Source organism: Rhincodon typus, unplaced genomic scaffold, assembly GCF_021869965.1.
Source record: "Rhincodon typus isolate 14 unplaced genomic scaffold, sRhiTyp1.1 hic_rhity00000706, whole genome shotgun sequence".
Lineage (NCBI taxonomy): Eukaryota > Metazoa > Chordata > Chondrichthyes > Orectolobiformes > Rhincodontidae > Rhincodon > Rhincodon typus.
The window spans coordinates 11,643-38,565 of NW_025966344.1; the positions used below are offsets into that span (position 1 = coordinate 11,643).

General features: G+C 39.9%; 1 protein-coding gene across 1 annotated transcript; it reads right to left on the reverse strand.

Moving 5' to 3' along the window:
- Window positions 1-26,716, reverse strand: LOC109913674 (ankyrin repeat domain-containing protein SOWAHA-like; the record flags this gene model as incomplete). The annotated part of the gene is made up of 5 exons (XM_048621485.1): window positions 26,365-26,716; window positions 9,900-9,961; window positions 4,501-4,539; window positions 3,883-4,260; window positions 1-150 (listed from the first exon to the last, which is right to left on the reverse strand). Coding segments are annotated over exons 1-5 (981 nt in total), but the record flags the coding sequence as incomplete, so codon positions are not given.
- Window positions 26,717-26,923: the final 207 nt, after the last annotated feature.

Genomic DNA, 26,923 nt, shown 5'->3' on the forward strand with positions numbered 1-26,923 from the left:
CTTGAACACAGAATCAAATTCATCTGTTTGGGGTTCTTCCACCTTTACTTCAATCTGCACTGGACATTCTGTAACACTTTCAGATGCAGTATCAAGCTTTTTGCACTGTTTTTCTCCAAATGCTTCACTGAAGCAAATACTGGGTCTTTCCTGCAATTTAAAGAAAAAAGGGTCAATGGTCAGTGCAAGTATACTGAAGTAAAATCCTCTGTAGGCATTTAAACAATGCTTTATGTATTTTTTAAACACTTTCTTTTCCCTACCTCATAGGATATACTAGCACTAACACCTCACCAAGTGGTAACTGTCATGTATTAGGACATCCATAGTTTATCCGAAGGAATCCAATCTTGCTTGGACCTAATGGTGGCATACAGCTGCTCTAAAAGGGGCTACTCAAATGAATAAATTTGTATGAATTTGAGGCCAAATAGAAACACTCTAAATACTTGACACAGATCAGGAACAGAATCTGGGACATGATGCATACCCTCCGGCAACTGTCTTTGTCAAATCTGCACAGCACATTCTTCTCATGTCTGCATGGGTTTCCTCCGCGTGCTCTGGTTTCCTCCCACAGTCCAAAGACGCGCAGGTTAGGTGGATTGGCCACACTAAATTGTCCATAGTGGCCAGGAATGTGCAGGCTAGGTGGATTAGTAATGGTAAATGCAGGTTTTCAGGAATAGCATAGGCAGGTGGGTCCAGGTGGGATACCCTTCGGAGGGTCATCATGGACTTCATGGACCGAATGGCCTGCTTCCATACTGTAGGGATTCTACAATTCTATCGTAAGGCATCTTTGCTCACAAAGGAAGCAATGAGCAGACTGCAGACCAACATCAGGTAGTATGTCAAATATAGTTTGGGAACTTCATTCAGTACTGCTGTTATGATTGATTAGTGACAAATATAACAAATCCACTAGCATAAGTCATTCAAATCAATTCCTTTGTTTTACACTAAAGACCCTGGAGTTAATAATAAAAGAAAGCAGTTCAGCTATGACAAAATTATCAATAGAGAAAGAGGTCAATAAAAAGGAAAAAGTGCTTGCATTCTAAATATTTTAAACCAACTTGTTCAGACATATGACAATACACCTCAGGGATGAAATACACAGTCTTTCAACATCTAACCTGTCAAACCCCCTCAAGATCTTAAGTTTCAATGAGATTACCATTCTGAAAAAAACCCAGTCTATCCATCGTTTCATCAAAGTCAGCCCTCACATTGCAATAAGCAATCTCGCGAATCTGCAAGGTAAGCAGATCTTGCCTCAGATAAGGAGGAGACCAACACTACGCGCAGTACAGCAAGTGTGACTCTTCTACTAAGTCCATTTACGATAAAGGTCAACACACTATTTCCTTTCCTAATTGCTGGCTATATCTGCATGTTAAGTTTGAGCACCCAAACTTTTTTGAACCTTCATGATGTCAAAGTTACTCACCATTTAAAAAAATGTATGGCTTTTCATTCTTCCTACCAAAATGAATGACCTCACTTCTGAACATGGCATTATCTGTCTCAATGCCCACTCAACCTGTCAATATTCTTTTACAGCCCTAACAGCTCCTCAAAGCATGATGTCCCATTATAGCTATATGGGATCTGCAAAATTGGACATGGGATTCTCTGTCCCGTGACAGAAGTTATTAAAATGGATTACCAAGAGCTGAGACAACAGCACTGATCCTGATAGTATCCCATTAGTTGCAGACTGCTGACTTCAAAATGCCTGTTTATTCCTACTTTCTGCCTGTTAACCCAAACTCTACTCTTGCCAATACATTGTTAATGCATCATAAATCCTCATTTTGTGTATTAATCTTTTAGATTCCTACATCTATCCTTCATCCTCAAATAACAACTTTGTCAGAAACAAAGGAAAATAATTCTATTCTTAAGATAGCATCCTGGAATATTCTGCTTCTGTGCACTGGGCCAAATATGGACTTGGTTAACATTAATCATTTGATAAACACTGACTATGGGCACAACAACACTTCCTCAACACTATAATGAGTTCAAAGATTAGTAGGAGTCAAACAATAGCAAATTAAAAGAAATACCATCAATGTAGGAAGGAAAAATAAACAATCCATATTCCATGAAATTAGGATGAAACAGAGTGGAAGATCTTACCAAGCTTGATGCTAGACATGTTCCAATCCAAATGCAAAAGCAAATACAAACCAATGAATGTCAAACAGCAAAAAAAGAGGAAGTAAATATAATCAGACAGAAGAAAAAAGTTGATAAACTTCAGCTTTCCCACTCTGGAGAAAGAGGAATCTGAAGTGATCCTGTAGCAGTACAATTAGCGACATAAAAAGACTAATCCAGCAATGCCCAAATAAAAATGCAAGGGTCGGGCATTGTGTTGTAGAGTAAAAGCAGTAAAAGACAAAATTTAGGATTAAGATTAAAACTACAACTTCACACAAGAGTAGTTAACAAATTAGACATCTCTAGGTTCAAGAGTTGAAATCCCTGGAGTCATGCAAAAAACAAAAAATGTTCCTAATATGAACAAAACATATTCTGTTCTCTAAATATCTTGCATGATTTACTTCAAAGAAACAACAATTTGTATTGTTCAAATCTGGAGTACAGGAAATTTGATGTATCCGAGGCTGATCAGATTTCAAACAAAAAGATCCACTAAAAAGTAATACCCTCAAGCACTATATTGTAGATATTTATTCACAAACAATTGAATCTTGGTTTTGTGGGTCTTTATTGTAAACCTGACAAAACAGGGGAAGATATGGAGGAAAAACAGTGGCTTTCAACTAACCACATTTTACGTTGAGTACGTGGCCCTCCACGGTTTAAAATTTACCCTGTTCTTCCGCTTTCTCGATGCTTTTCTTTCCATGATACCCACATAAAAGGTTGCAATAAAAACAAACTGGATAATATCAGCCTTTGAAGTTCAGGAACAGAATGTAACATAGGACTTAAAATTATAATTTAGCAAGAAAAAAGTTAACCTCCAGTTAAAACAGCAGATAAACTGCAATATGAACATGTTCAGCACTCATATGTCAAGCATTGTATTGGGCAATTTCATCACCTCAATTATTCAAAAGCTAAACACTATCCAGTCAATGACCATTTAGGCATCTCATCAGGAGTCATAGAACATGCAATATGAATCTCTTACTGATCAATTGAAAAAACTGTCAATGAAATCAGATGTCAGTTACATCCATGTTAGCTGAGTGTTTCGAAAATATTTCACAAATTGAAAAAGAGAACTAGTGGAGGTTTTAAATGTCTTACTTTGGAATTCCAATCAATACTTTTGAAAAGAAATAACTGCCTACCAAGATTGCATTTATGGCTCCAGACTTAGACCTCCAATTTTACAATCCCCCTTCATAAAACTACTTTAAAACTCCATTTTAAAGAATCAAGTTTAGGTCTGCTAGACCATTGAATCCATGAAAAGTGCTATCTGAAGTTATGCTATATCTATAGCATGATAGTAACTGAGCCACGTCAACCAGGAACATACCAGAATCTTGGTCTTTGTTGAGTTAGCTCATCGAAGGCTCATCTACAGGAATATTTTAGCAGTTTTCAGCAATTCAGTATCAATGAGAAGAAAGTAACACAGGTTTTTCATTCCTGCATGGCATCCAGTGACTTTGAATGGACGTGCACATATGTAGATATTGAAAGAAAACATGATCAAATTTAGCAGACTGAGTCTGCCGGTGCTCAGACTTACGCTTGATAAATAGGCAGAGTGCAAGACCCCAGGATGTCCATGTGTTTATGGTATCAAATCTCAACTCAGGCTCAATGCTTTCAGAAGCAAAGGCATCTGAAAGAACAACAGAAAACTTCAAGGAACAGAGTAAAAGGTACCTGGCTCTCCCTCGCTAGTTCTGAAGGCACCTTGGTCTTAGTGTCAGCTGCTGGTGGAGGTAATTCTTGTACAATCCACTCACACATGTTCACTTTTTCTTCTGTAGAGCTTCCTGCAGAAATCTTGCTACTTGTAGGTTCACTAATATCTATTTTCTGTAGGGTTTCCATTGGAGAGGTTTTCTTGCTTTTTGGGGCATCAGAGTTAGAGTTCTGCTGTTTTTCTTCTTCAGAATGTGGGGATAGTTCTTCTTTCTGTAACTGTTCAACAAACTCTTCTACAGGAGTACTCATTGTAATGTTTTCTTCTTTGTGGTATCCATCTCTTTCCCGCACAAGATGTTGATATTTCTTTTTAAGAACAACATATTTTTCACCCTAGATTTTTTTTAGAAAATAAGTTAATTTGTAAAAATGCATTATTGACATTTTCCATACATTTAGCAAAAAAAAAAAATCGAATTGTGTTAAAATATCTACAATAAATTAAAGGATGTCACAAGTTAAATCTATATTTATTCGAGTAATATATAATACCATATAACCCACAAGAAACATAGGTGTAAGTACTCCTGTTTACAAATTATACTGCAAAAGCAATTCTAGACAAACGATCACCTGTGTCTTTCTTGCTTTGCACATCATGTGTATACCATTCTGGAAGAGAGTGATGAATAAAACATAAAACTTCTTGCATTTTGAAAATGGGATTCAGGGTTTAAAATGACAGAGGAAAACAACAAAGATATAATGTGTGGAAGAGAGAGACAAATTTTTAGCTAGGTCCTGGCAGATTCACTGCCTTGCCTTTATATAATTTTCTTCGTTTCAGATACCAGTACTTTAAAACTTTTGAAACATGAAGAACAAAACACTGAAAATTTCCTAAATGAGTAACGCAATGTCATTATTGCTTGATCAAAACATCAATATGAATCCAAGCACTGCAATTTTGCACCATCACCAGAATTTAATACATAAACATCATTAATTCACTACAGCATAGTAGAGAAGTCAAGCTGTTATTAATAGCAGCCTGTTAAAAATCAAGGGCACAAGAGATGCTCCTTCCGCTAATAATAGGCCTGGAATCTTCATTAGTCTCAAACAGTGATCATTATTTCTTGCATTTGAAGTTGGAAGTTTTATGAAAAACATGTTATATTGAATTTTGTGGTTTCTCACAGAACTCTGTTACATTACGAACAACCTTCCATCATTCAATTTGAGCTACAAGCTGTGCATTCAACATTTCAGTTCAGTCCTGCAGTTTCTTTTTTTACCTCCACAGTAATTTTCTCCCTTTCTATTTGTCAGATTATTTCATTAAAGTATAAAACAGATCCCTAACAGCTTTGTTCCTCCCTATCTCTGTAACTTGATTCAGCTCTACAACACCAGCCCCCAAACCATCCTTTCCGCTGTCTCTGGTCTTTTGTGAATTCACACAACCTCCTTCAACCAACCATTAACAGTGACTTAGCTGCCTAAGCATTATACTCTTGAATTTCCTCTCCTACCCTTCTACCACTCCACTCCCCATCTCCTTTAAGCTCCTGCTTTCAAATCCACCGCTTCCCTCCTCGGATGCTGAGACAACAGCAAGAAATCCATTTTTGCTTGCTCACACCCTTCACGAATGCCTTGGAATCTTTAACTGAAGCAGTTATATAACTATACTGTTGTTACCACATTTGCATATGCCAGAGAACATTACAATTCATAGATTTTGTCCCATTTCAGTGTATAGTCACAGCTCATAACTTTGTATTGCTTGGGCAATTATAACAATGATAGTTAGATTCTCTTTGGAGATGGTCATTCAGCCAACAATGTTACTTGTCACTAATCAGCTAAGATCTACCTCTAGGTATCAGGGGATGGTTGTTTTCCCAGTAAATAGTGGACATCAGAAAGAGGCTGTTGTCATGCATGCCAAATGGTGACTGATTCACTGACTTTCTTCCAACAAGAACTGCACTGTTTCTGGCTGTGATGATATTACCTCATTAACAAAGTAGATAACTTCAAGGACTGAGCACGAATGAGTTTCTTCCCCTAAACGCTTCTGCATGTTCAGTTTGGTTTTCATCTTTTCATGGGATTACATGGTTTTGGTGATGTGGGAAGTGTATGTATTAGGTTACACAATTGTGTAGAAAGAAAAAAACTGGCACACGACTTGGTACCCTGCTTAGCTCTGTGAAAACTATAATCCTAAACGATAACTTTAAGCTGATCAAGATAGATAAGAAAACATTTAAAATTCTGCTCAGAGAGACATTTAAAAAAAGAACATTTATTTGGTTTTGCAGTGTTTAAAATAGGTTTGAATTGCTCAATATCATGGTAGAATCCAAAAAGATAGGAACTAGGAGCAGGAATTTGACAAATTGAGCCTTCCATGCTGCTGTCATTCCATATGAATACAGCCAATCCTCTACCTCAATAATGTATTTCCACTTTTTCTCCATATCCTTTGATGGCTTTAGTATTTAAAATTTATCAATTTCTTTCTTGAATATAGTTAGTCACTTGGCCACCACAGCCTTCTGTGGTAACAATTTCCACAGGTTTACCACCCTCCAACTGAAGAAATGTTTCATGCTAGTTCTATTCCATATCTGCAGACTGCGGCCCCGGCTCTAAATTCCCAACCATGACAACATCCTCCCTGTATCTAGTCTGTCGAGCCCAGTTAGAATTTTATGTTTCAATCAGATCCCCTCTCACTCTTCTAAACTCTAGAAAATACAGGCTCAGTCAAACCACATGACAGTACTGCCATCACTGGTAGCATCCTGGTGAACTTTCAATGAATTCCCTTCACAGCAATTATATCCTACTCTTAGGCAGGGGGTCCAAAGCTGCACACAATCCTCCAAGTATGATCTTATCATGGCCTCACAGTATGTCAATCCTAATTTTGAACACGTCTTCATGCAACCCACGTTCCTAATCACTTGCTGCACCTGCCTGTTATTTATTAACTGAGGTAGAAGCATACCCAGATCCCCTTGCATATTCTATTTTCCTATTTATCACTACTTAAATAATACGATTCCTTTCTGTTTTTCATATTAAAGTGTACAACTCCATGTTTCACATTAGCACATTCATGTTGTACAGCACCTGCCATGTCTTTGCGCACAGACTTGTCCAGATTACCCTCAAGCCTCCTTGCATCCTCCCCTCAACTCACATTCTAACTTAGTTTTGTGTCATCAGCAAACTTGGAAATACTGCATTTTGTTCCCTCAAGCAAGTCACTTGTGTAATTATGGATAGATGGGGCTTAAGCATGGATCCTTAAAGTACACCAATATAAACCATCTGCCACCCAGAAAAAAAATGACCCATTTATTACCACAATTTTCAGTCTGTCAACTGATTCCTAATTTTTCTAGTATATTACCACCAATCCTGTATGCTTTAATTTTTGCCCACTAGCCTCATGTGGGACCTCATCAAAAGCTTTCTTGAAATCCAAATACACTATATCTATTGGTTCTCCCTTATCTATTCTACTAGCCAATTTTTCAAAATAAAAAGTTCAAGATTAGCTAAGCATGATTTCCCTTTCATTAACCCATGTTAAATTTGTCAAATCCCATTAATGCTTTCTAAGTATACTGTTAATCACATCTTTTATAATTGACTCTAGCATTTACCTAACTGATATTAGGCTAACTGGTGTGCAATTGAGTTTTTTTTAATTTTCCTCTTTTTATTTTGAAACAGTGGCGTTAAATCTAATCTTTAATGCAAGAAGCTACCAGTGGCATCTCTGGCATTAATGTCACAGACATTGTAACTGATATGTGGTAAGCATGCTCCCTGTAGTTGCACTGGCAGCAAAAAGCAGGTAGAGAGAAAATAACAGGATTTACAGCTGGGTTGGAAATCTAAAGGACTAAAGGTTGAAGGATGGGTTAATGGAGGAATGTAATGTCAATATGTTTTGAAAGGGTAGGGAGGTGGGGGTAAACAGTAGCTATGGAGGAGAAATCATTTAAAATGTCAGATAGGATTCGGGTCAGGAAGAGAAATTTACGAAGTCACTAGGTTAATGGGAATAGACCAGAAGAGAAAGGAGGCGGGTCTCACAGACTAGACAAGCACTGCAAGGACGTGGACACGGACACGGACACAAACAAAGGAAATACAGGAGACTGGACTAGACAGGGACCGTGTGATAAGGTATAGTGGTGTTAGAGAATGGGAAGGGAAGCAAAGGAGCCAGAATGAAATGATCAAACAGGAGGAAGGCAAAGTGACCTCAGGCACACAGTTCAATTAAGTGGTCCGAGCACTGTAATTTGATTTAGAATATTTTGTGCAAACTATATGCTTTTTTTTTATTTATTGTATGCCATGAGTTGTTGAGTACAGGTTGCTATACAACCAAGACAAATTGCCAGTACCAAATCTTGGGAAACAGAAGGGTATTAGCAAAATTCCAGATTAATTATAGGATAGTTTCGACTGATTGTAAATGCTGTGGTGATGCAGTGGGTGCTTTTGCACAGAGTGATTTGCCCTTAGATGCAATCATTGGCATAATATATAACATTTAAAAAATTGTTTTAATTAGTTCCAAGGAGAGTTAAGAATTCATGCAGCACCTAGTAAAGGTAACACAAATACCAAAACAAGAATGCTGAAAACACAGATTTGCCAGTACTGTAAAGAACAGATTGGTTCTTGGATGACAATACAACTAAATATTAATAATTACAAATAATCATTCAACAAATTATTTATTTTGTGGCCAATGCAGGCATAATGGGCCAAATGACAGTCGCCTGTGCCATAATAATTCTGTGATTCTGTTTTATTCTAAGCACATCCACCATAGAGACTAATACAGTAAAAAGTTAAATCAGTTCTCTTTGTGTTGGTCAACTTGCCCAAAATAAACTGGGTTCTCAGACACTATAATTTTCAACTTGACATTTGTATAAATAAACAATGGGTATCATCTTTAACCAATATAAGCGACTATTGGTTTTAAAAGTGAACTGTTTAAATGGTGGTGATTTTTTCTAGTTGAATGCATTTATTCTTTTGTTGGAAATTTCCAGAGTTGGAACTATTGCTTGCTGTATATGTGAACCTTATATGAAATGGACTCCGCTTCAGTGCACACAGATCAGCTTATGGGTTGGAGTTGCTCTGTAAACCTCATTGGAAACTCACATCCTATTGCACTCATAATGATGCAACATTGCAAATCAGTAGTTTCTCTATTCTTACTCATTATAAAACTGATACTGTAATTTTGCCAGAACACTATCCAATTGAAAACTTTTTGGTGTCTAGAAAGAGAGATGAACAAGACCATAGGGGAATTTGAAACCAGTATGGGAATTTTTAAAACTGAGGCAATGTCAGTCCAGCCTCTGACAAAAATCAGTGAGTACAGGGATAATGGGCAAACAGACCTCAATGCACGTTAAAATGAAGACAACAAAATTTTGATAAGCTTATTGATGTAGGTTAAAGTTGGGAGACCAGTCAGGACAGCTATGGGCTAATTGAAAGTAGTGGTAACAAATGTATGATTCTACCACATCTTTGGTCAATTACACCAACATTAGCCAACTTAGTGCTGATGAGAAATCAAAACAGTTTGTATGGGTCATTTATACTGTCAAATTAGCTACCAGAAGATATCAGTATAGTACGCTCTAAGCCTTAGAAGCATTCTGAAGTGAACATTCTTTGACACTATGTAGGTGCACCTGGCAGTAAAAGAAAAGCAGTAAATATAGAATATGCTAGTTCACGCTTAGTGAACAGCACTTCTTTTTAGTTGCAACAGCTTGCAACCATTCACAATAATGCTTTTACACACATTGAATATCTTTAATGGATTTCCATTATGGATTTGGAAAGTGTGTGAGAAAATAATGGGTTTAGCTGGAAAACAGTGGCAGACTCTTCAGATGTGTGAAAGAGGGAAAGAGCAAAGTGGTTAGATATTTAATTAATAATGAAACCTAACCAATACTTACATCTTCCTGTTTGACCAGTGCAATTTTGTTGACAATATCTTTGAAGATATCACGATATTTAGCTGCAGAAAAGTGAAATTTATTTTAGTACTGTGTACACTGACTCCAACTTTAAACAGAACAATTACTTTAGAAATACAGCATTTAAGATTGCACAAATATGAACCTAGGTACTATATGCAGAACTGATACATTGATTGCATCACTTTGCTCAATGTCTTATCATTTGTTTGCATCTTACATGTCACCAATCCTAATCTGACAATTTGTGCCATAGGAATTAACTGATAAGAAATGCTATTTGGAAATACTTTTAAAGCAATTGCCCCCTAAACAGCAGAAATCTTAACAGAATTGAAGAACAGAGATCTGAAGGTACAGATTCTTTGAACCTGTACACACTTTTGAAGTTCCAAGATTATAAAAGGGGAAAACTGAAGGCTAGATTTTGAAATTAGGGACAGACTGCAAGTTCATTTGCACAATTTACACAGGACATTAGTCAGGTAAAATTGGAATATTACATTCAGCTCTGGCACTCAACAAATCTCAAGTACTGTTCTTAATACTCCTCCTACTCCCTGTCAGCACTCGCTAATTGTAGACTTGAAAACTTATGCACAGTAATTAATTTTAATTATCACAGCATCTAACACAGGGATTCAGCTTTCCAGATTTCTTTCCTACAATACTCTACAAGACTAGTGTGTGTGTCTCTCTCTCTCTCTCTATCAAGGGGAGTCAACAGCCATGCAAACGTTTTATTACCCTACCCTCTCAAATGAAAATATAACAATAATCCATAACATACTGATTTATTTAAATTACACAACATTATGATAATTTCTATTGTATGAAGAGAAATAAATGGAAGCTTGAAATTATGAAAAAAGGGCTAGCAAATAAGTGAGTTTTTTGTCACTGTAACAGATGTTTACAGGACGATCACTGAAAGTCAAACCATATCTATAAGCCAGTGAGGTCCAAACCCATACAGATCAAAACCGGAAATGACAACACTCACCATAACAGACCAGATAATATAAATTCCACGCAGAGTAGAACAACATCGCTTCATCAGAGGCTCCACTGATGATGCCACCTAGCATGGTGACGAAACATCTGAACAAAAACAAGCCAGCTCCGCGAGCAAGTCAATAACCTCACCCACAACCCGAGCTACAGATCTTTACCAACACTTTAAACTATGGATGAAACTGAAATTTTAAGTACAGCTATGAAACCAAAAGTAAACACTGATGTGAATTCAGCAGGTGAATAAAGTAAATGAGAGATTTGAAGCGCTTTTGTCAAAAGGAAAGGCAACCACTTTTTCTTTAAATGACACAGCTAAATCAAAACCAATATGAAGAGATACAGTAGCTATACAAACTCTTTTACTGAAGGAGGACATTATTTTCCTTCAGAGAGTGCATTGAAAACCAAAGTTTTAATAAAAGCACTAAGCGGACAGCACATTCCCATTCAGTTGTACAAAACACAGTAGGAATGTGACTTGATGCCTGGTCCTGTGGTAGTAGGAGTTTAGAAATTACCCATTGACAGAACTGACTTATTCCTAGGTAATGATTTGGCTGGACTGAAAAGGATAGCTTCGCCTACAATCATAAAAATTTGCATAAGGTTAAAGAGGTGAAGCCATTCCAGGAACCAGTTTCAGGTATTTTTCCATTGTGCATGATGACCAGAGCAATGCCAAACAAAGTCCATCACCATCACTGCAGTACTACAAGCAGAATTTAGAGTAGCTGAAAGTTTCTTTAAGGACGGTGATAATTCAAGTGTTTAGCATGAATGGTTTCATTTTGAGACTCCAAGCGAATGCAAAAGTTATGTAAGTTAATACAGGCAGCTCATAATATTGAAGGAGTTCTGAGTGTTCCTATCTTAAACATGGAGTTCCAATTTGGCAGTGACAACATCCTGAAACACACAGAGATGGGTAGTAGATGGTTGTTCATCAGATAGCGATACCACCCAGATATCACAAGGAGATAGTGCAAACAGCACATGAAATTACTATGACAGGATACGTAAGAAAACAGAAAACTCAAGAATTGATAAACAGGTATATTACCTAGCCAAGACTTCACTAGGACATAGTGCAGTTCTGTCTTTCATGCCATACTTGTGAGAAAACCTTAACATTTAATCAAAATCACCATCTTTAATACCTAATACAAGTTTTGAAGAATAACTCGGCAGTGTTGGTAGGTTGCATAGGACTGTTGCTGAAAACCAAAGCAGAATACCAGTGTACTTTGCAATGATTAATAAACCAATTTCCAGAAATTAGTGCAGATTTTTTAAACTCATTATGGACTACCAATACAAATAAAGTTGGAACCCTTGCCTAATTGCATATCTAATTTTTTTCAGGACTTCTACCCAACTTGCTGTAAAGTAAGTCAAAATCCCCTGCAGATGAGCTGCAAACATTGGAAGCCAGAGAGATACCAAATTCCACACCTGGGACAACTCATGGAATAGTGGGGTTTCATTCGAGCATTCTACTCTCACTAGAGTCTTGACAATCAAAGGATCACAGCACATCGGTCAGGCTGTCATTTTATCATTGAAGTACTGAATTTCCATGGAGACAATAAAATGAAGACTCTATTTGGGTGGGATAGAGTGCTATCCTGGTATTCTAGACAATATTCCCCTCTGTGTCACTGGAAAAATATAGATAACCTGATCATTTATTTAGTTCCTGTTTGTAACAGTGACTACTGAACTCACGAAATATGAAGTACTATGGAATGTCTGGATGGAATGATACGAATAGAAATGACTACTTTAGTTTGAATCATTGAACATTTCAATACTTTGGTCTTCTTAGTCCTAAACAAAAATTGCAGCTCATGTTTATTTTGCATAATTTAAACACAAACTAGTCGAAAAATTAGTTTACACATCAGAAAGCTTATTTCTTTCATTCAAAAGATCTCTGTTCAGAAGAACTCATGAAATATTTAACATTCAAAAATGTAGTTTCAGATTTGATAGATGCTATACTGGATTTTCCTCCTTTACTTTTCCGATGCTCTGATACAAAAATAGGTAGAATTTCTTGTGCCTCTAAAACTAAGTTAGATGGCACAAAGACAGTTCCATCAAATGCTAAAGAGATTGCAGATATATATGGCCTGCATTATTTGCAAACTTAATATTTCATTGCCTGTAATTACAGGATTGTAATATTTGCTGTCAAAACCCTCCACATAACTTGAAAAACCCAAAACACTCAATCTACTTAGCAGTTAAAAGCTGCAAGGTTGAAACACAGATAAAGCTTCCCTAGCAGTCATTTAATATTTAAAACAGACTAAGTTTATCCCAGGTCTGGGTTACTGGGCTTTTAAGAATAAATATAAGCTGAACAAGACAACATTTCTGTTGTTACTTATTACATACAAACAGAACAATAAATAATTATTCTGAGGTCTGATCTTAAAAAAAAATGAACTTCCCCATATTCATTCAAAAATCTCACTATCACTTAATCAAAGATTATATACAAGTTCTTGCACAGCATTGTAGACCCAAAAATGCCACCCCTATTCCCAATTCCTTCGCCTCCATCACATCTGCTCCCAGCATGAGGCATTCCACTCCAGTACATCTCAGTTGTCCTCGTTTTTCAAGGACCGTAACTTCCCCCCCTCAGCGGTCGAGAACGCCCTCAACCATGTCTCCCACATTTCCCGCAACTCATCCCTCACACCCCGTCGACGCAATAAGAAACAAAAAAGAAACCCCCTCGTCCTCACGTACCACGCCACCAACCTCCGGATCCAACGCATCATCCTCCGACACTTCCTCCATCTGCAATCCGACCCCACCACCAAAGACATCTTTCTCTCCCCACCCTTATCTGCTTTCCGGAGGGACCACTCTCTCCGTGACTCCCTTGTCCGCTCCACACTGCCCTCCAGCCCCACCACACCTGGCACTTTTCCCTGCAACCGCAGGAAGTGCTACACCTGCCCCCATACCTCCTCCCTCACCCCCATCCCAGTCCCCAAGAAGACTTTCCACATCAAGCAGACGTTCACCTGCACATCTGCCAATGTGGTATACTGCATCCGCTGTACCCGTTGTGGCCTCCTCTACATCGGGGAAACGAAGCGGAGGCTCGGGGACCGCTTTGCAGAACACCTACGCTCGGCTCGCAATAAACAACTGCACCTCCCAGTCACGAACCATTTCAACTCCCCCTCCCACCCCTCAGGCGACATGTCCATCCTGGGCCTCCTGCAGTGCCACAACGATGCCACCCGAAGGTTGCAGGAACAGCAACTCGTATTCCGCTTGGGAACCCTGCAGCCCAATGGTATCAATGTGGATTTCACAAGTTTCAAAATCTCCCCTCCCCCTACCGCATCCCAAAACCAGTCCAGCTCGTCCCTGCCTCCCTAACCTGTTCTTCCTCCCACCTATCCCCTCCTCCCACCTCAAGCCGCACCCCCATCTCCTACCTACTAACCTCATCCCGCCCCCTTGACCTGTCCGTCCTCCCTGGACTGACCTATCCCATCCCTAACTCCCCACCTACACTCACCTTTACTGGCTCCATCCCCGCCTCTTCGACCCGTCTGTTTCCTCTCCACCTATCCTCTCCTCTATCCATCTTCTATCCGCCTCCCCCTCTCTCCCTATTTATTTCAGAACCCCCTTCCCCTCCCCCATTTCTGATGAAGGGTCTAGGCCCAAAACGTCAGCCTTTCTGCTCCTATGATGCTGCTTGGCCTGCTATGTTCATCCAGCTCTGCACCTTGTTGTCTCTATGCATTATTGCTGCCTATAAACATTAACAAAGCAAACTAAGACCAGCTTAAAGTGACTGAAACCTTGAAAATTTTCATCTGATTGCAGAGCACCAACATGGATTTGTAAACAAAGGCTTTGTTAAACCTGATTGGCTTTTTGTTTGGAAGAAGTGACTGAGGGAGTGGAATTTTTATTGATGTTGATTATATGAATTTCCATAAGGCATTTGCTAAAGTCCCTCCGAGTGACACTTGACTTCAAGCAAAGATCATGAAATTGAGTGCAAACTATTGACCAAGTAAAGAAATTGGCTCAGTGGCAAGAAAGAAAGTTAATGAATAGGTACTTAATTGTCAGGATGAGCCTAGTAATGTCGCACAAGGATTTCCATTGGGGTCTCAACTAATCACTGTACTTATTAACGGTTTAAATGACTGAATAGATTACAACTTATCTCAATTTGAAAATGATAAAGCTTTGTGGCATTGGCAGGAGTTTAGCTGGAAACAATCCAGAAATATCTTGGTGATTTTAGGTAAATGGATGTGCAAATACATGGCAGAAAGATTTCAAATGCAAGCAAGTGTTAAGAACATCTACTTTGGTTGAAAACAAGATGGACAACGAGAGTCCATCCTGGGCCTCTTCCAGTGTCACAACAATGCCACCTGAAAACTGGAGGAACAGCACCTCATATACACTTCCGCCACCTGCAATCTGACCCCACTACGAATGGAAATATTTCCCTTCCCACCCTTACCTGCCTTTTGGAGGGACCGCTTTCTCTATGACTTCCTCGTCTGCTCCATACTCCCCACTAGCCCCACCACCCCCGGCACCTTTCCCTGCAACCGCAGCAGGTGCTACACCTGCCCCGACACATCCCCCCTCACCTCCATTCCAGGCCCCAAGAAAACCTTCCACATTAAACAGATGTTCACCTGCACATCCGCTAATGTGGTCTATCGTGTCCGCTGTTCCCAACGTGGCCTCCTCTACATCGGGGAGACCAAGCGGAGGCTCGGAGACCGCTTTGTGGAGCGCCTACTTTTGGTTCGCAACAAACGACAACACCTCCCAGTCGCGAACCACTTTGGAAGACGAAGTCTCAAGATCTTTTGAGAGTTAAGCAGTGTAAATTGTAGATGGTGCACTCTGCTGTAACTGCACCAGTGCTGAAATGAGTGAATGTTTGTGGATGTGGTACCATCGGGTAGGCTTCCTTGTCCAGAGAGATGTCAAGCTGTTTGTGTCACTGGAGCTACACTCATCCAAAGGGGAAAAGAGTATTCCATCACACTATGCCTGCCTCCCACTCCCTGGACCACATGCCCATCCTGGGCCTCCTCCAGTATTACAACTATGCCACCCGAAAACTGGAGGAACAGCACCTCATATTCCGCCTTGGAACCCTGCAACCCAATGGTCTCAACGTGGACTTTACTAGCTTCAAAATCTCAACCTCATCCCAAGACCAGCCCACCCTCTCGTCCCCGCCTCCTTGACCTGTCAGTCTTCCCTCCCACCTACCTGCCCCTCCCTACCTACACTCACCTTTACTAGCTTCATCCCCACCTCCTTGACCTATCCACCTTTTCTCCACCTATCTGCTCCACTATCCACCTTCTATCACCACCTCCCCCCTCTATTTATTTCAGAGCCCCCTTCCCCTCCCCCTCCCACATTTCTGAAGAAGGGTCCAGACCCAAAACGTCAGCTTTCCTGCTCCTCTGATGCTGCCTGGCCTGCTGTATTCATCCAGCTCTACACCTTGTTATCTAAGATGGACCAGGAGTCTTTTCTAAATGGTAAAAAGCTAAAAGCAGAAAAAGCTTAAAAAAGGAGCTTATGGGTCCAAGAACTCAATCATTAAAATGTAATGAACAGGTGCAGAAAGTAATTCAAAAAGTTTCTGGCCATTATACTTTCAAGTTTGGAATTGAAGAAGGTAGAACTGCAACAACATTTAAAAAAAAAATCTGGGGAGACCAAACCTGATGTACTTTGAGAAGTTCTGGACACCATACATTAAGAATGATTCATTGATCTTCAAGAAATTACAGCAGAATTTTACTAGAATAAATACTTGGATCTGAGCGTTAAACTATGAAGACAGATTACATAAACTAGGGTTACATTCCATGAAATGTAGAACATTAACGAGAAGAGCAATTTTGGGCACAACACCTCAGGAAGGACATGTTGACCTTGTCACTGATTTACTCAAATGACTGCCTAGACTCCAAGGGTTAAAGTACAAGGAGAGTTTACACAAAGACTAACAGGTGATTTGATTGAATGAAATCAAACCTTGAGAACCATTCATTGATTTCACTAGCTCCCTTTAGTAGACAGAAACTATATGCACTACTTCTGCTGGATAGGGAAACTAGGACTAGGGAACATAACATTTTAAAAATTTAGAGCCAGGCAATTCAGAAGAGAAGTCACACAATATATTTTCCAAGAAAGGCAGCAGTCTGGAGCCTTCTTCCACAAGAGGGTCAATGTTTAACCATAAATCTAAGATTGATAGCCTTTTTTTTGTTAACCGAAAAGGTATAAGGAATATGAAGTAATGTTGGCTGCATAAAGTTAGGTCAGAGATCACAAATAATCCTCTAAAATAGCAAAATAGACTTAAAATGACTAAAATGCATCTCCTAATCCTACCAACAGAAGTACAGTCTTGGCGAGCAATGGAATGCTATAGTACCACAGGCAGGTGCTGTCTGGTGAGTTACATTCAAGCTATTCCGAGGTTTGGAAGATGAAGTCTAAAGATCTTTTGAGAGTTAAGCAGTGTAAATTGTAGATGGTGCACTCTGCCGTAACTGCACCAGTGCTGAAATGAGTGAATGTTTGTGGATGTGGTACCATCGGGTAGGCTTCCTTGTCCAGAGTGACGTCAAGCTGTTTGTGTCACTGGAGCTGCACTCATCCAAAGGGGGAAAGAGTATTCCATCGCACAATGCCTGTCTTGTAGATGGTGGACAGGCATTAGGGACACAGGTGGTGGTTATTTGTCACATACTCCCAGGCCTCTACTGTAATCTGGTAGTCAGTGTTTATATGACAAATCCAGCTCAGTTCAGTTTCAAAGTCAATGGCAACCCCAGGAGGTTGACAAGTGGGGATTTAGCAATGGGAATGCCTTTGAACATCAAGGGGCCATGGTTAGATTCTCTCTTGTTGGAGATTGGCATCACACAAGTGCCAAGGAATGCCAATGTTACTTGCTGTCACTGATCAGCCAAACCTGGAAATTGACTAGGTTATGCTGTATGTGAACACTAGTTGCTCCGGCATCCAAGTAGTGGTGAATGCAATTAGAGAACATCCCCACTTCTGACCCCATGATTGAGGAAACATTATTGAAATTTGGCCTAGGACACTAACCTAAATGGCTCCTGCAATATTGTCCTGGTATTAAGATGATTGACATCTAACAGTCACAACCATCTTCCTATGGGATAGGCACAACTGCAAATAGCAGACTTTTCCCCTTGATTCTTATCAACTACAGTTTTGCTGGGTCTTCTTGAAACAGCACTGGATAAAATCCTGCCTTGAAATCAAGGCAGTTACACTCACTTGCCCTCTGGAGTTCAGCTCTTATTTCTGTGTTTGGACCAAGTTTGTCTTTTGATCACAAGCTGAATGGCCCTAGTGAGACCCTAACAGAGTGTCAATGGGCAATTTATTGCTCAGCAATCGCAGCTTGATAACACTGTCAATGACTTTTTCCATCAGCCTGACAATCAGGCGTAAACTGATAATGCGTAATTGGCCATGCCTTTCTTTTTATGCACAAGACATACTTGGGCACTTTTTTAGATGCCAGTATTGTATTTGTACTGAATCAGCTTGGCAGGGGCATAGCTCATTCTTCAACACAAGTCTTCAGCATTATTATATGCTGTCAGGGCCCACAGCCTTTGCAGCAACCAGCCCCTTTGGCTATTTCTTGGATGACATGGAATAAACTGAATTAAAGACTGGCTGTATAAATCTTAAGGATGTCAGGAGGAGCCCTGCTGCATACAATCAGCTTTTAATATAACTGATGTTTCAATGTTAATAAATTATGTGCAACTGCTCAAAAAATGTATTGAAATATTAGTGCATTAAATGTAGTTTACAAAACACTGGACAAAACTGAAGTCTGTAACAGGCTCCTCACTTGAACAGACGTTTTCTCGCATACCAATGTTTTGAAAAGCTTTGCATGCAGCAATACCATCAAATCTATCATAGGACATTTTCATACACCACCTGATGTGACTAAGATTCAATATTAAGGATTTGAAAACATATAGCATGGGAATGTGCATCAGGTCCTCAAAACAATGAAGATGTTTGAAGTATGTGATGACCCAGGTGTGTATTAATACGCAACTCGACTGATCAGCCACATTAAGAGTTTTAGTTTTGTCCAGTGTTTGTGTAAACTACAGTAATCACACTCATTTCAATGCCCAGATATTCCAACCATGGTCACAAGCCAGATTTTCATTTTTTAAATCACATTTAAAATGACCACTTATATTTAGATGACTTGTACATTGAAGATTCTTGGACAGGACCCCATTATGAATCTGTCCAGGAATCCACAAATCGTCCCCTTTGCAGCTGTGTTTTGAGATTTAAAATGTCTAGCAGTACAGCAGCTGTTTGAACAGTTCCTAAGAAAGGGTGAGTATGTGAGATAAAGCAAGTGGGTAGGATTCCAGCATTCCAGACAAGTGATTGTGAACTGGTGGGTGGGGTCAACAGGTAAGCACTGTGAAGCAAGAGGTGGTTGGCAACAGGGTTGCATAAAGGTACTGGCAGTGATGGTATCAGTTTGGGTCAGTGGCTGTTCAGGTTCTGGAAGAGGGGCTGCAGGGGGAGGAGGAGTGTCAGGCCAGGATTCAGCAAGAGATGAGGAGTATCAGGATTGACAGATGGGAGAGGTTGTCTAGTCCAGGTGGGTTAAGCCAGCCTGGAGTGCATGTCAGCTTGAGTTGAGAATTGTCAGGTCTGATCAGAGAGGAGGAGGAGTGCAAGGTCAGAATTGGAGGATGCAGTTTAATAGTTAGCCACGTGTCAGAGTAGTTTTTTAATCTTCAACTTTTCCACGGTATCTATAAATCTAACTCAGCCAGAACCCTCCAGAGTGTCTGACTTTAAAGTGGATTTTGCAGACAAAGGGGAACTTTCATTAGAAGTTTCAAATTTCCACAGTCTGGTGCATCGGGAATTCTGCGTGGTCCCAACACGAAACTTTAGGCTGTGCTGCTCCAATAACTTCTCTGGACATGAGAATATCTGGGCTATTATTTTTACGTAGTAGTACTGAACAAAACTCAGGCTTAGTTCCTAGTCTTGAACTGCTTTAGGCATTCAAATGGGGCAGAGAGCATTAACACAAACAAAAGGGATCCAAAATAAAACAAACTGTCTTTTCAGAATATAGATTCCTAACATTAACTAATGCCAGATTATTAGCTAGTTAGACAGCACAGTTCATGTCAGTTTCAACACATACATGACACGGCTCCAGAAGCAACGAACAATTTCAGCTATACCATCTGCCCTGCCAACTTCCTCCCCACCCCCCGCCCCAATCCAAACTCGATGAAAGTTTCACCTTCAATGAAGAGTTCTTGCTATCTTTTTAGAAGCATTATCATAAAACAGTTTTGGTGTAACAGGTAATTTACAGTGCAGTAGTACAGGGAGTGTACTTGTACAGTTATACAATACCACTGATTTGTGAAGATTTCAATATTGAACATTTTATTTAATGCTTTTAGTTTCTTCTAGAAATTAAAGAAACTATTAAAGAAATCTAATCAATTTCTGCATGACGTTACACGTAGATATCCTGAGGTACAAGACAAATAGACCTGATGTAAAAGAGTTCTAAACTAGAGAAAGGCCAATTTCGATGGTAGTACGCAAGAACTTTCAAAAGTTGATTGGGACCAGATATTCACGGGTAAAGTGAAGGCTGGAAAGTGGGAAGCCTTCAAACATGAGACAACAAGAGTTCAGAGACAGTACATCCCTGTTAGGGTGAAGGGCAAGGCTGGTAGACGTAGGGAATGCTGGATGACTAGAGAAATTGAGGTTCTGGTCAAGAAAAAGAAGGAAGCATACGTTAGATATAGACAGCAGGGATCAAGTGAATCCCTAGAGGAGTATAAGAGCAATAGGAATATACTTAGGTGGGGTGAAATCAGGAGGACAAAAAGTGAACATGACATGGGTTGGTCAACAAGGTTAAGGAGAATCAAAAGGGTTTCTGCAAATACATCAAGGATAAATGAGTAACTGGGAGGAGAATTGGGCCCCTCAAAGACCAGCAAAAGCCACCTATGTGTGGAACCGCAGGAGATGGGCGAGATACTAAATGAGTATTTTGCATCACTGTTAATTGTGGAGAGGATAATGGAGCTAGACAGCTTGGGTAAATAAATAGCAAGTATCTTGGAAAAAAGAAAGAGCATTTAACAGAAGAGGTGGTGCTGGACATCTTAAAATGCATACAGATGGGATAAATCCCTGGGACCAAATCATCCCAGAACTTTGTGGGGAGCAATTGCAGGACCCCTTGCTGAGATGTTTGTATCATCAATAGTGATGGGTGAGGTGCCAGAAGACTGGAGGTTGGCTAACATGGTGCCATAAATTAAGAAAAGCAGTGAGGAAAAAGCCAAGGTGCAATAGACTGGTGAGCCTGACATCAGCAGTGGGCAAGTTGAGGGATAGGATTTACATTTATTTGGAAAGGCAAGGACTGATTTAATTTTTTTTTGAAGAAGTGATGAAGAGAATTGATGAAGGCAGATCAGTGGATATTTTCTCTATGGACTTTAGTAAGGTGTTCAACAAAGTTCCACTTGTAGACTGGTTAGCAGGGTTAGATCACATGGACTCAATGGAGAGCTAGCTATTTGGATACAAATTTGGTTTGAAGGTAGGAGGCATAGGGTGATGGTAGAGGGCTTTTTAAAAATCGGACTGCAGGCATGACCGTTGGTGTTCCGCAGGGATCGGTGCTGGGTCCATTGCTTTTTATCGTTTATATAAATGATTTGGACGTGAATGTAGGAGGTATGGTTAGTAAATTTGCAGATGATCCAAAAATTGTGGACAGCGAAGGTGGTTACTGTGGGACCTTGATCAGATGCGGCAAGGAGGGGCAGATGGAGTTTAATCTAAATAAACATGACATGCAACATTTTTGGTACAGTCAATCACAGCAGGGCTTATAAACTTAATGACAAGGTCCAGGGAGGATTGCCAAACAAACAGACCTCGGAGTGCAGGCTCACAGTTCCTCAAAAGTAGAGTTGCAGGTAGACAAAGTAGTGAAGGCAGCATTCGGTATGCTTGCTTTTATCGCTCAGTGCATTGAATATAGAAGTAGGGAAGTCAAGTTGCAGCTGTACAGGACATTGAATAGGCCACTTTTGGAATACCTCATTCAATTCTGGGCTCTTTGTTATAGGAAAGCTGTTGTGAAACTTGAAAGGGTTCAGAAAAGATTAACAAGGATGTTACCAGGGTTGGCAGGTTTGAGCTATAGGGAGAGGCTGAAAAGGCTGGGACTATTTTCTCTGGAGCTTCAGAGCTGAGGTGTGACCTTATAGGAGATTTATAAAATCATGAGGGGCATGAATAGGGTAAATAGCCAAGGTCTTTTCCCCAGGGTAGGGGAGTGCAAAACCAGAGGGCATAGGTTTAAGGTGAATGGGGAAAGATTTAAAAGGGGCAACTTTTTCAAGCAGAGGGTGGTGCATGTGTGGAATGAGCTGCCTGAGGAAGTGGCGGAGGCCAGTACAATTATAGCATTTAATAGGTATCCGGATGGGTACATGAATAGGAAGGATTTAAGAGGGATATGGACCAAATGCTGGCAAATGGGACTAGATTAGGATATCTGTGGGTGAGCATTGATGAATTAGACTGAAGGGTCTGTTTCTGTGCTGTACATCTCTACAACTTTAAGTTGAGATGTTAATTTGCTTTACATTATCTGTTCATTAAGGCCATTGTTCAAATGCTTTCTGCGCAAGATTGATTTTATATAATAAAGCCAAATAATGATAGCTTTTTGTGGACTCCTTTGGTCAATGAAATACCAACTTTAACTACTCGCTACTTTCTCACTCTATATTGGAAGAACGCATCATGCAACTCACTTTCATTGTTTAAATAATTTTTTTTTGTTTACCTGGGGAACATGTGCCACTTGATGCTGACAATCTGGACTGATACCAACAAAAGTGGTTTGTAATTGGGTGACTATGGTCCTGGCAAAGGGGATATCTGCCTGTGTATGCATTTATGGTGGGGGAGGTGCAGACATAGTAACGGACAACAGCATTAGTTGTTTCTGGCACGCATGAGTCAAACTAACCCTTTGGCGTACACATTGCATTCTTACCTTTGAGGCTTCATTCCTAACCCACCTGCAGTCTTACCGCCATCAAGCCCTTTTCCTGTCATCAGTAATTCTTAATCCACTTACTTGACTTAAATTATAATGTCACCTTCCAGATGCTAAACTACCTGACCTGGAAATGTGGGCTACAATTGTACAAATGGGGTGTACTCTTCGAATGAAGAAATATATTTGAAGCAAATCATTGATCTACTGGTTTTCCAACCCTTTAGAATCTTGGCTACAATTCAAATGAGAGGAAAGGCATTCTACATCACCTCTACAGCTTTAGCTCCCATTTCTTGATTGCCTTAGGAATTACAGCCAACATGGATGCATAGGTCCAGCAAAAACCACAGTGAGAGGATATCAGTTTTGTACTGTGCTTTCAAAAACATCTCAAAAATCCAAGACAGGCAAGGTTCTGATCACAGAAGGAGCTGAGTACCTTACAGTGCCAAAACCTCAACCCGAAGAATAAAATTCCTTTCAAATCATAACGTTAGCCCAATAATGGCCTCATGCTCAGACTCTCTTCCCCTCCCATCCGATTAGATATCGCTCTACAGCTGGAATTTCCTGGCACTTCCTGGGGTAGACGTCACTATCTTGCATGGTTTATTCATGCCATGTATTGAATTGAACTCATCTCTGCGATTTGTGATCAGCTGTTATGTTTTGCTACACCTCTGATACAGAGTAAGACTCTAGAATTTCAGCATCTGTTTTCAATAAGCAAAGAAAACACCTTAAAATTCATTTTTGAACAGCTTGAACATTGCGTATTTTGTGAAAACAAGGATTTTAACTGAAGCCAAAATAAAGCCAAATGTGTCACTGTAACTGACTATCCCCCTTGTCAGTCAGAGGAATCTGTAGTTCAAAATCCTCTAGGCTTAAATCATATACAAGGAACATTGGAAATTCAATCATATTGCATACTGATATACTGTTAACTAACTTCACTTACTCTCAAGAAAATACTCTAACTGAACCCCAAGCATACATTCTTCTATGGCCATAAAGTTGACACTTCAAATGAAGGTATTAAAAGGCACAAAATGATTCATTGGATAAATCTGGTCACATTTTTAAGAAATGTTACCTTTGGATGGTTTTATTTTTGGTATTGGAAATTAAAGATACCGAGAAAAATATCTGTTTAAAATCGTTCAATTCTCACCTATGGAATGGACGTGTTCCTAAGATTCACTACTTTTTTAAATTCATTCAACTTTGATTTGCTTTTTCACTTTTGGATACTCAGTAGTGATGTGATAGGAAATTGAGGTTTTACAGGAAAGAGGTCTAAGCAAATACAAGAGAAGACATTTTCAGATAGACCACAAGGTATGGCAAGAACATACTTCATAGTCTAAAACAAAACCCATGTAGACACCTTGCACAAGTATAAATAAACTTTCACCGGTCAGAATAATATGATATGATTTTTTATTTCTCCATCTCATCACTACCTTCAATATTCTGATTCAACTTTTAAAATGTTGCAATGTATTACATGTATTTGAATCAATGCACAACAATCTCATTATTTCATTTCCAAAACCCAGATGATCCTCACGACTTTCAACTTCCTTCTCAAACCAACATGCTCCAGATCTTCAACATTGTTCAACAGGTATCAAACTCTCATGGCTTTTCCTATAATTCACAAGGCCACCTATACTAACAGCAAATAAGCTATGTAATGAAAACTGTTCTAAAAATTTACATTCTTGACCTGACAATATGCAATACAGATCATATGATGTACACAAAACTTTTTTGGCACATCACTACTAGAATTTACTTTTCTAAATACAACTATCGACAATACAAACAAAGCCAAACACTTCAGACAAAAAGCTTAATTCAAATAGAAAAGCAGGCCATTGAATTATACAATATTGAGTAAAAGACATTGTTCTCAAAACCTAGTCAAATTAACGCCACAGAAAACAAAGAGGTGATAATGTAAATAGTTAGCTATAACAAAGATGGACACAGTTATGCTTTCTTTTTTTAAAAACGGCCACAGTAATGAAGGCTATTTTTGACTACAGCTCCACAACTAATATGTACCATTTGCATTTCTAACTTGAATATAGAAAGATCATTTTGGTGCTCTTGCTGTAAAGTGGTAGTGTCCTCACCTTTGGTCCAAATAATGGGTCTAAGTCCCGTTGCTCCAGAGGTGTGCCATAACAGGTATGAACAGGTTGATTCAAAATTTCTATATGGCATCACTTCCAAACCCAATTTGGCTCAGACTCAATAATTTTTAATCTAAAATGGTAAGCAATTAGCACCAGAAAACTGTAGATGATTACATCTCAGGAAGCAATAAGGCCAATTATCCAGCACAGCCAAACATGTCATCTCCAGATTAAGGGTTGAAACAGTGACCTCTGAGCTTTATGATCCAGATGTGTATTTACCCATTTGAAATATGTAATCACTCTGTGATTCTAATACAGGTAGTCCTTCAGCCCACAGTGTGCCTGCACTGGCTCTCTCCAAACAACTTTGCTCTTGGTACCATTTTCCCCACAGCCCAGTATTTATTTACACTGCCAGTGTTTATGCAATTCCTAATTAGAAAGCGAGAATGATACTAAATCTCCTTCCAGCACCTTATCAGGCAACCTATTCCAGATCCAGATTGTTACATAAGAAAACAAGTTTTGACCATGTTCCTATTCCTTTTTTGCCAATTGCCTTAAATGGATGACTTCTCCATCTTAATCCTTTTGGCAAGCAGATAGTTTCTCAACATTTACTGTCTAATTGCCATCCCAATATGGAGACAGCACTCACCCAGTACCACTGCGGGTTATGTCTAATACTGGAGTTACTTATGCAAGATGCATTTCTCAGTGAGGGGGGGGCTTTGGTCAATAAGCTTAAAAAAAACCTTAAGATCCCATGATCAATTACCCAACTAGCTAAAAAAAAAAATACCCTGCCAAGCCAGCCTCTGTCATCCTTTCATTAATTGACCTTGATGCGCCTTTCCAGGGTAAAATTACCCATCCCAAAAATTCACCAGTCCCCACCCACCGAACCCGCCACTCCACCAGGGTTGACCAAAACCTCAGAGGGGTCTCCACGAATGATTGACAGCCCGGTTGACCATTCACACAGCCAGAGGCGTCGTCAAGCGCGACATCAGTGGTACCGCGGGCCAACCAGGTGTGAGAGGGGGCGGGTGGGCGACCGGTTACGACCCTGCCTCACCTTTTAGCTGAGGCTCCGGCGCGTTGATGAATTTTTTAAACCTCTCCACCAGCTCCTTGTTTTTTACTCGGCCGCCTTTCTTCGCCAAGAAGTCGATGAGAGCATCTTCTCGCAGATCCTCCATGGTCCCGCATTCCGCCATTGGCTGTGTCGGGCAGTAGGTGCGTGGTTCTTTGACAGCCTCCGAAATAACGGACTCAATGAACACAACCCGCACGCGCCGCCCTCCTCCCGCTTGAAGTTGCAGCTGGCAGACTCCGGCCGCCAGTACGCCTGCGCGGCGCCCGGCCTCACCCTCACCACCGCGCCTGCGCAGAACTCTGACCAGTCCCCACTCCACATTGCATTCCATTCAGGAGAGCTATCGAGGAATGACATAGTTAAATTAAAGGGGTCCCACATTCGACACAAAGGGTCAGTATACAGCATGATAAATCAGAAACATTTTTATTCTGAGTTATTTTACGTAGACTATACAGCACAGAAACTGCTAAACTAGAGTGATTGATGTTGATAATCCACAGGTGTTTCCACCCATTTCTATCCATCTCGTCTCAAC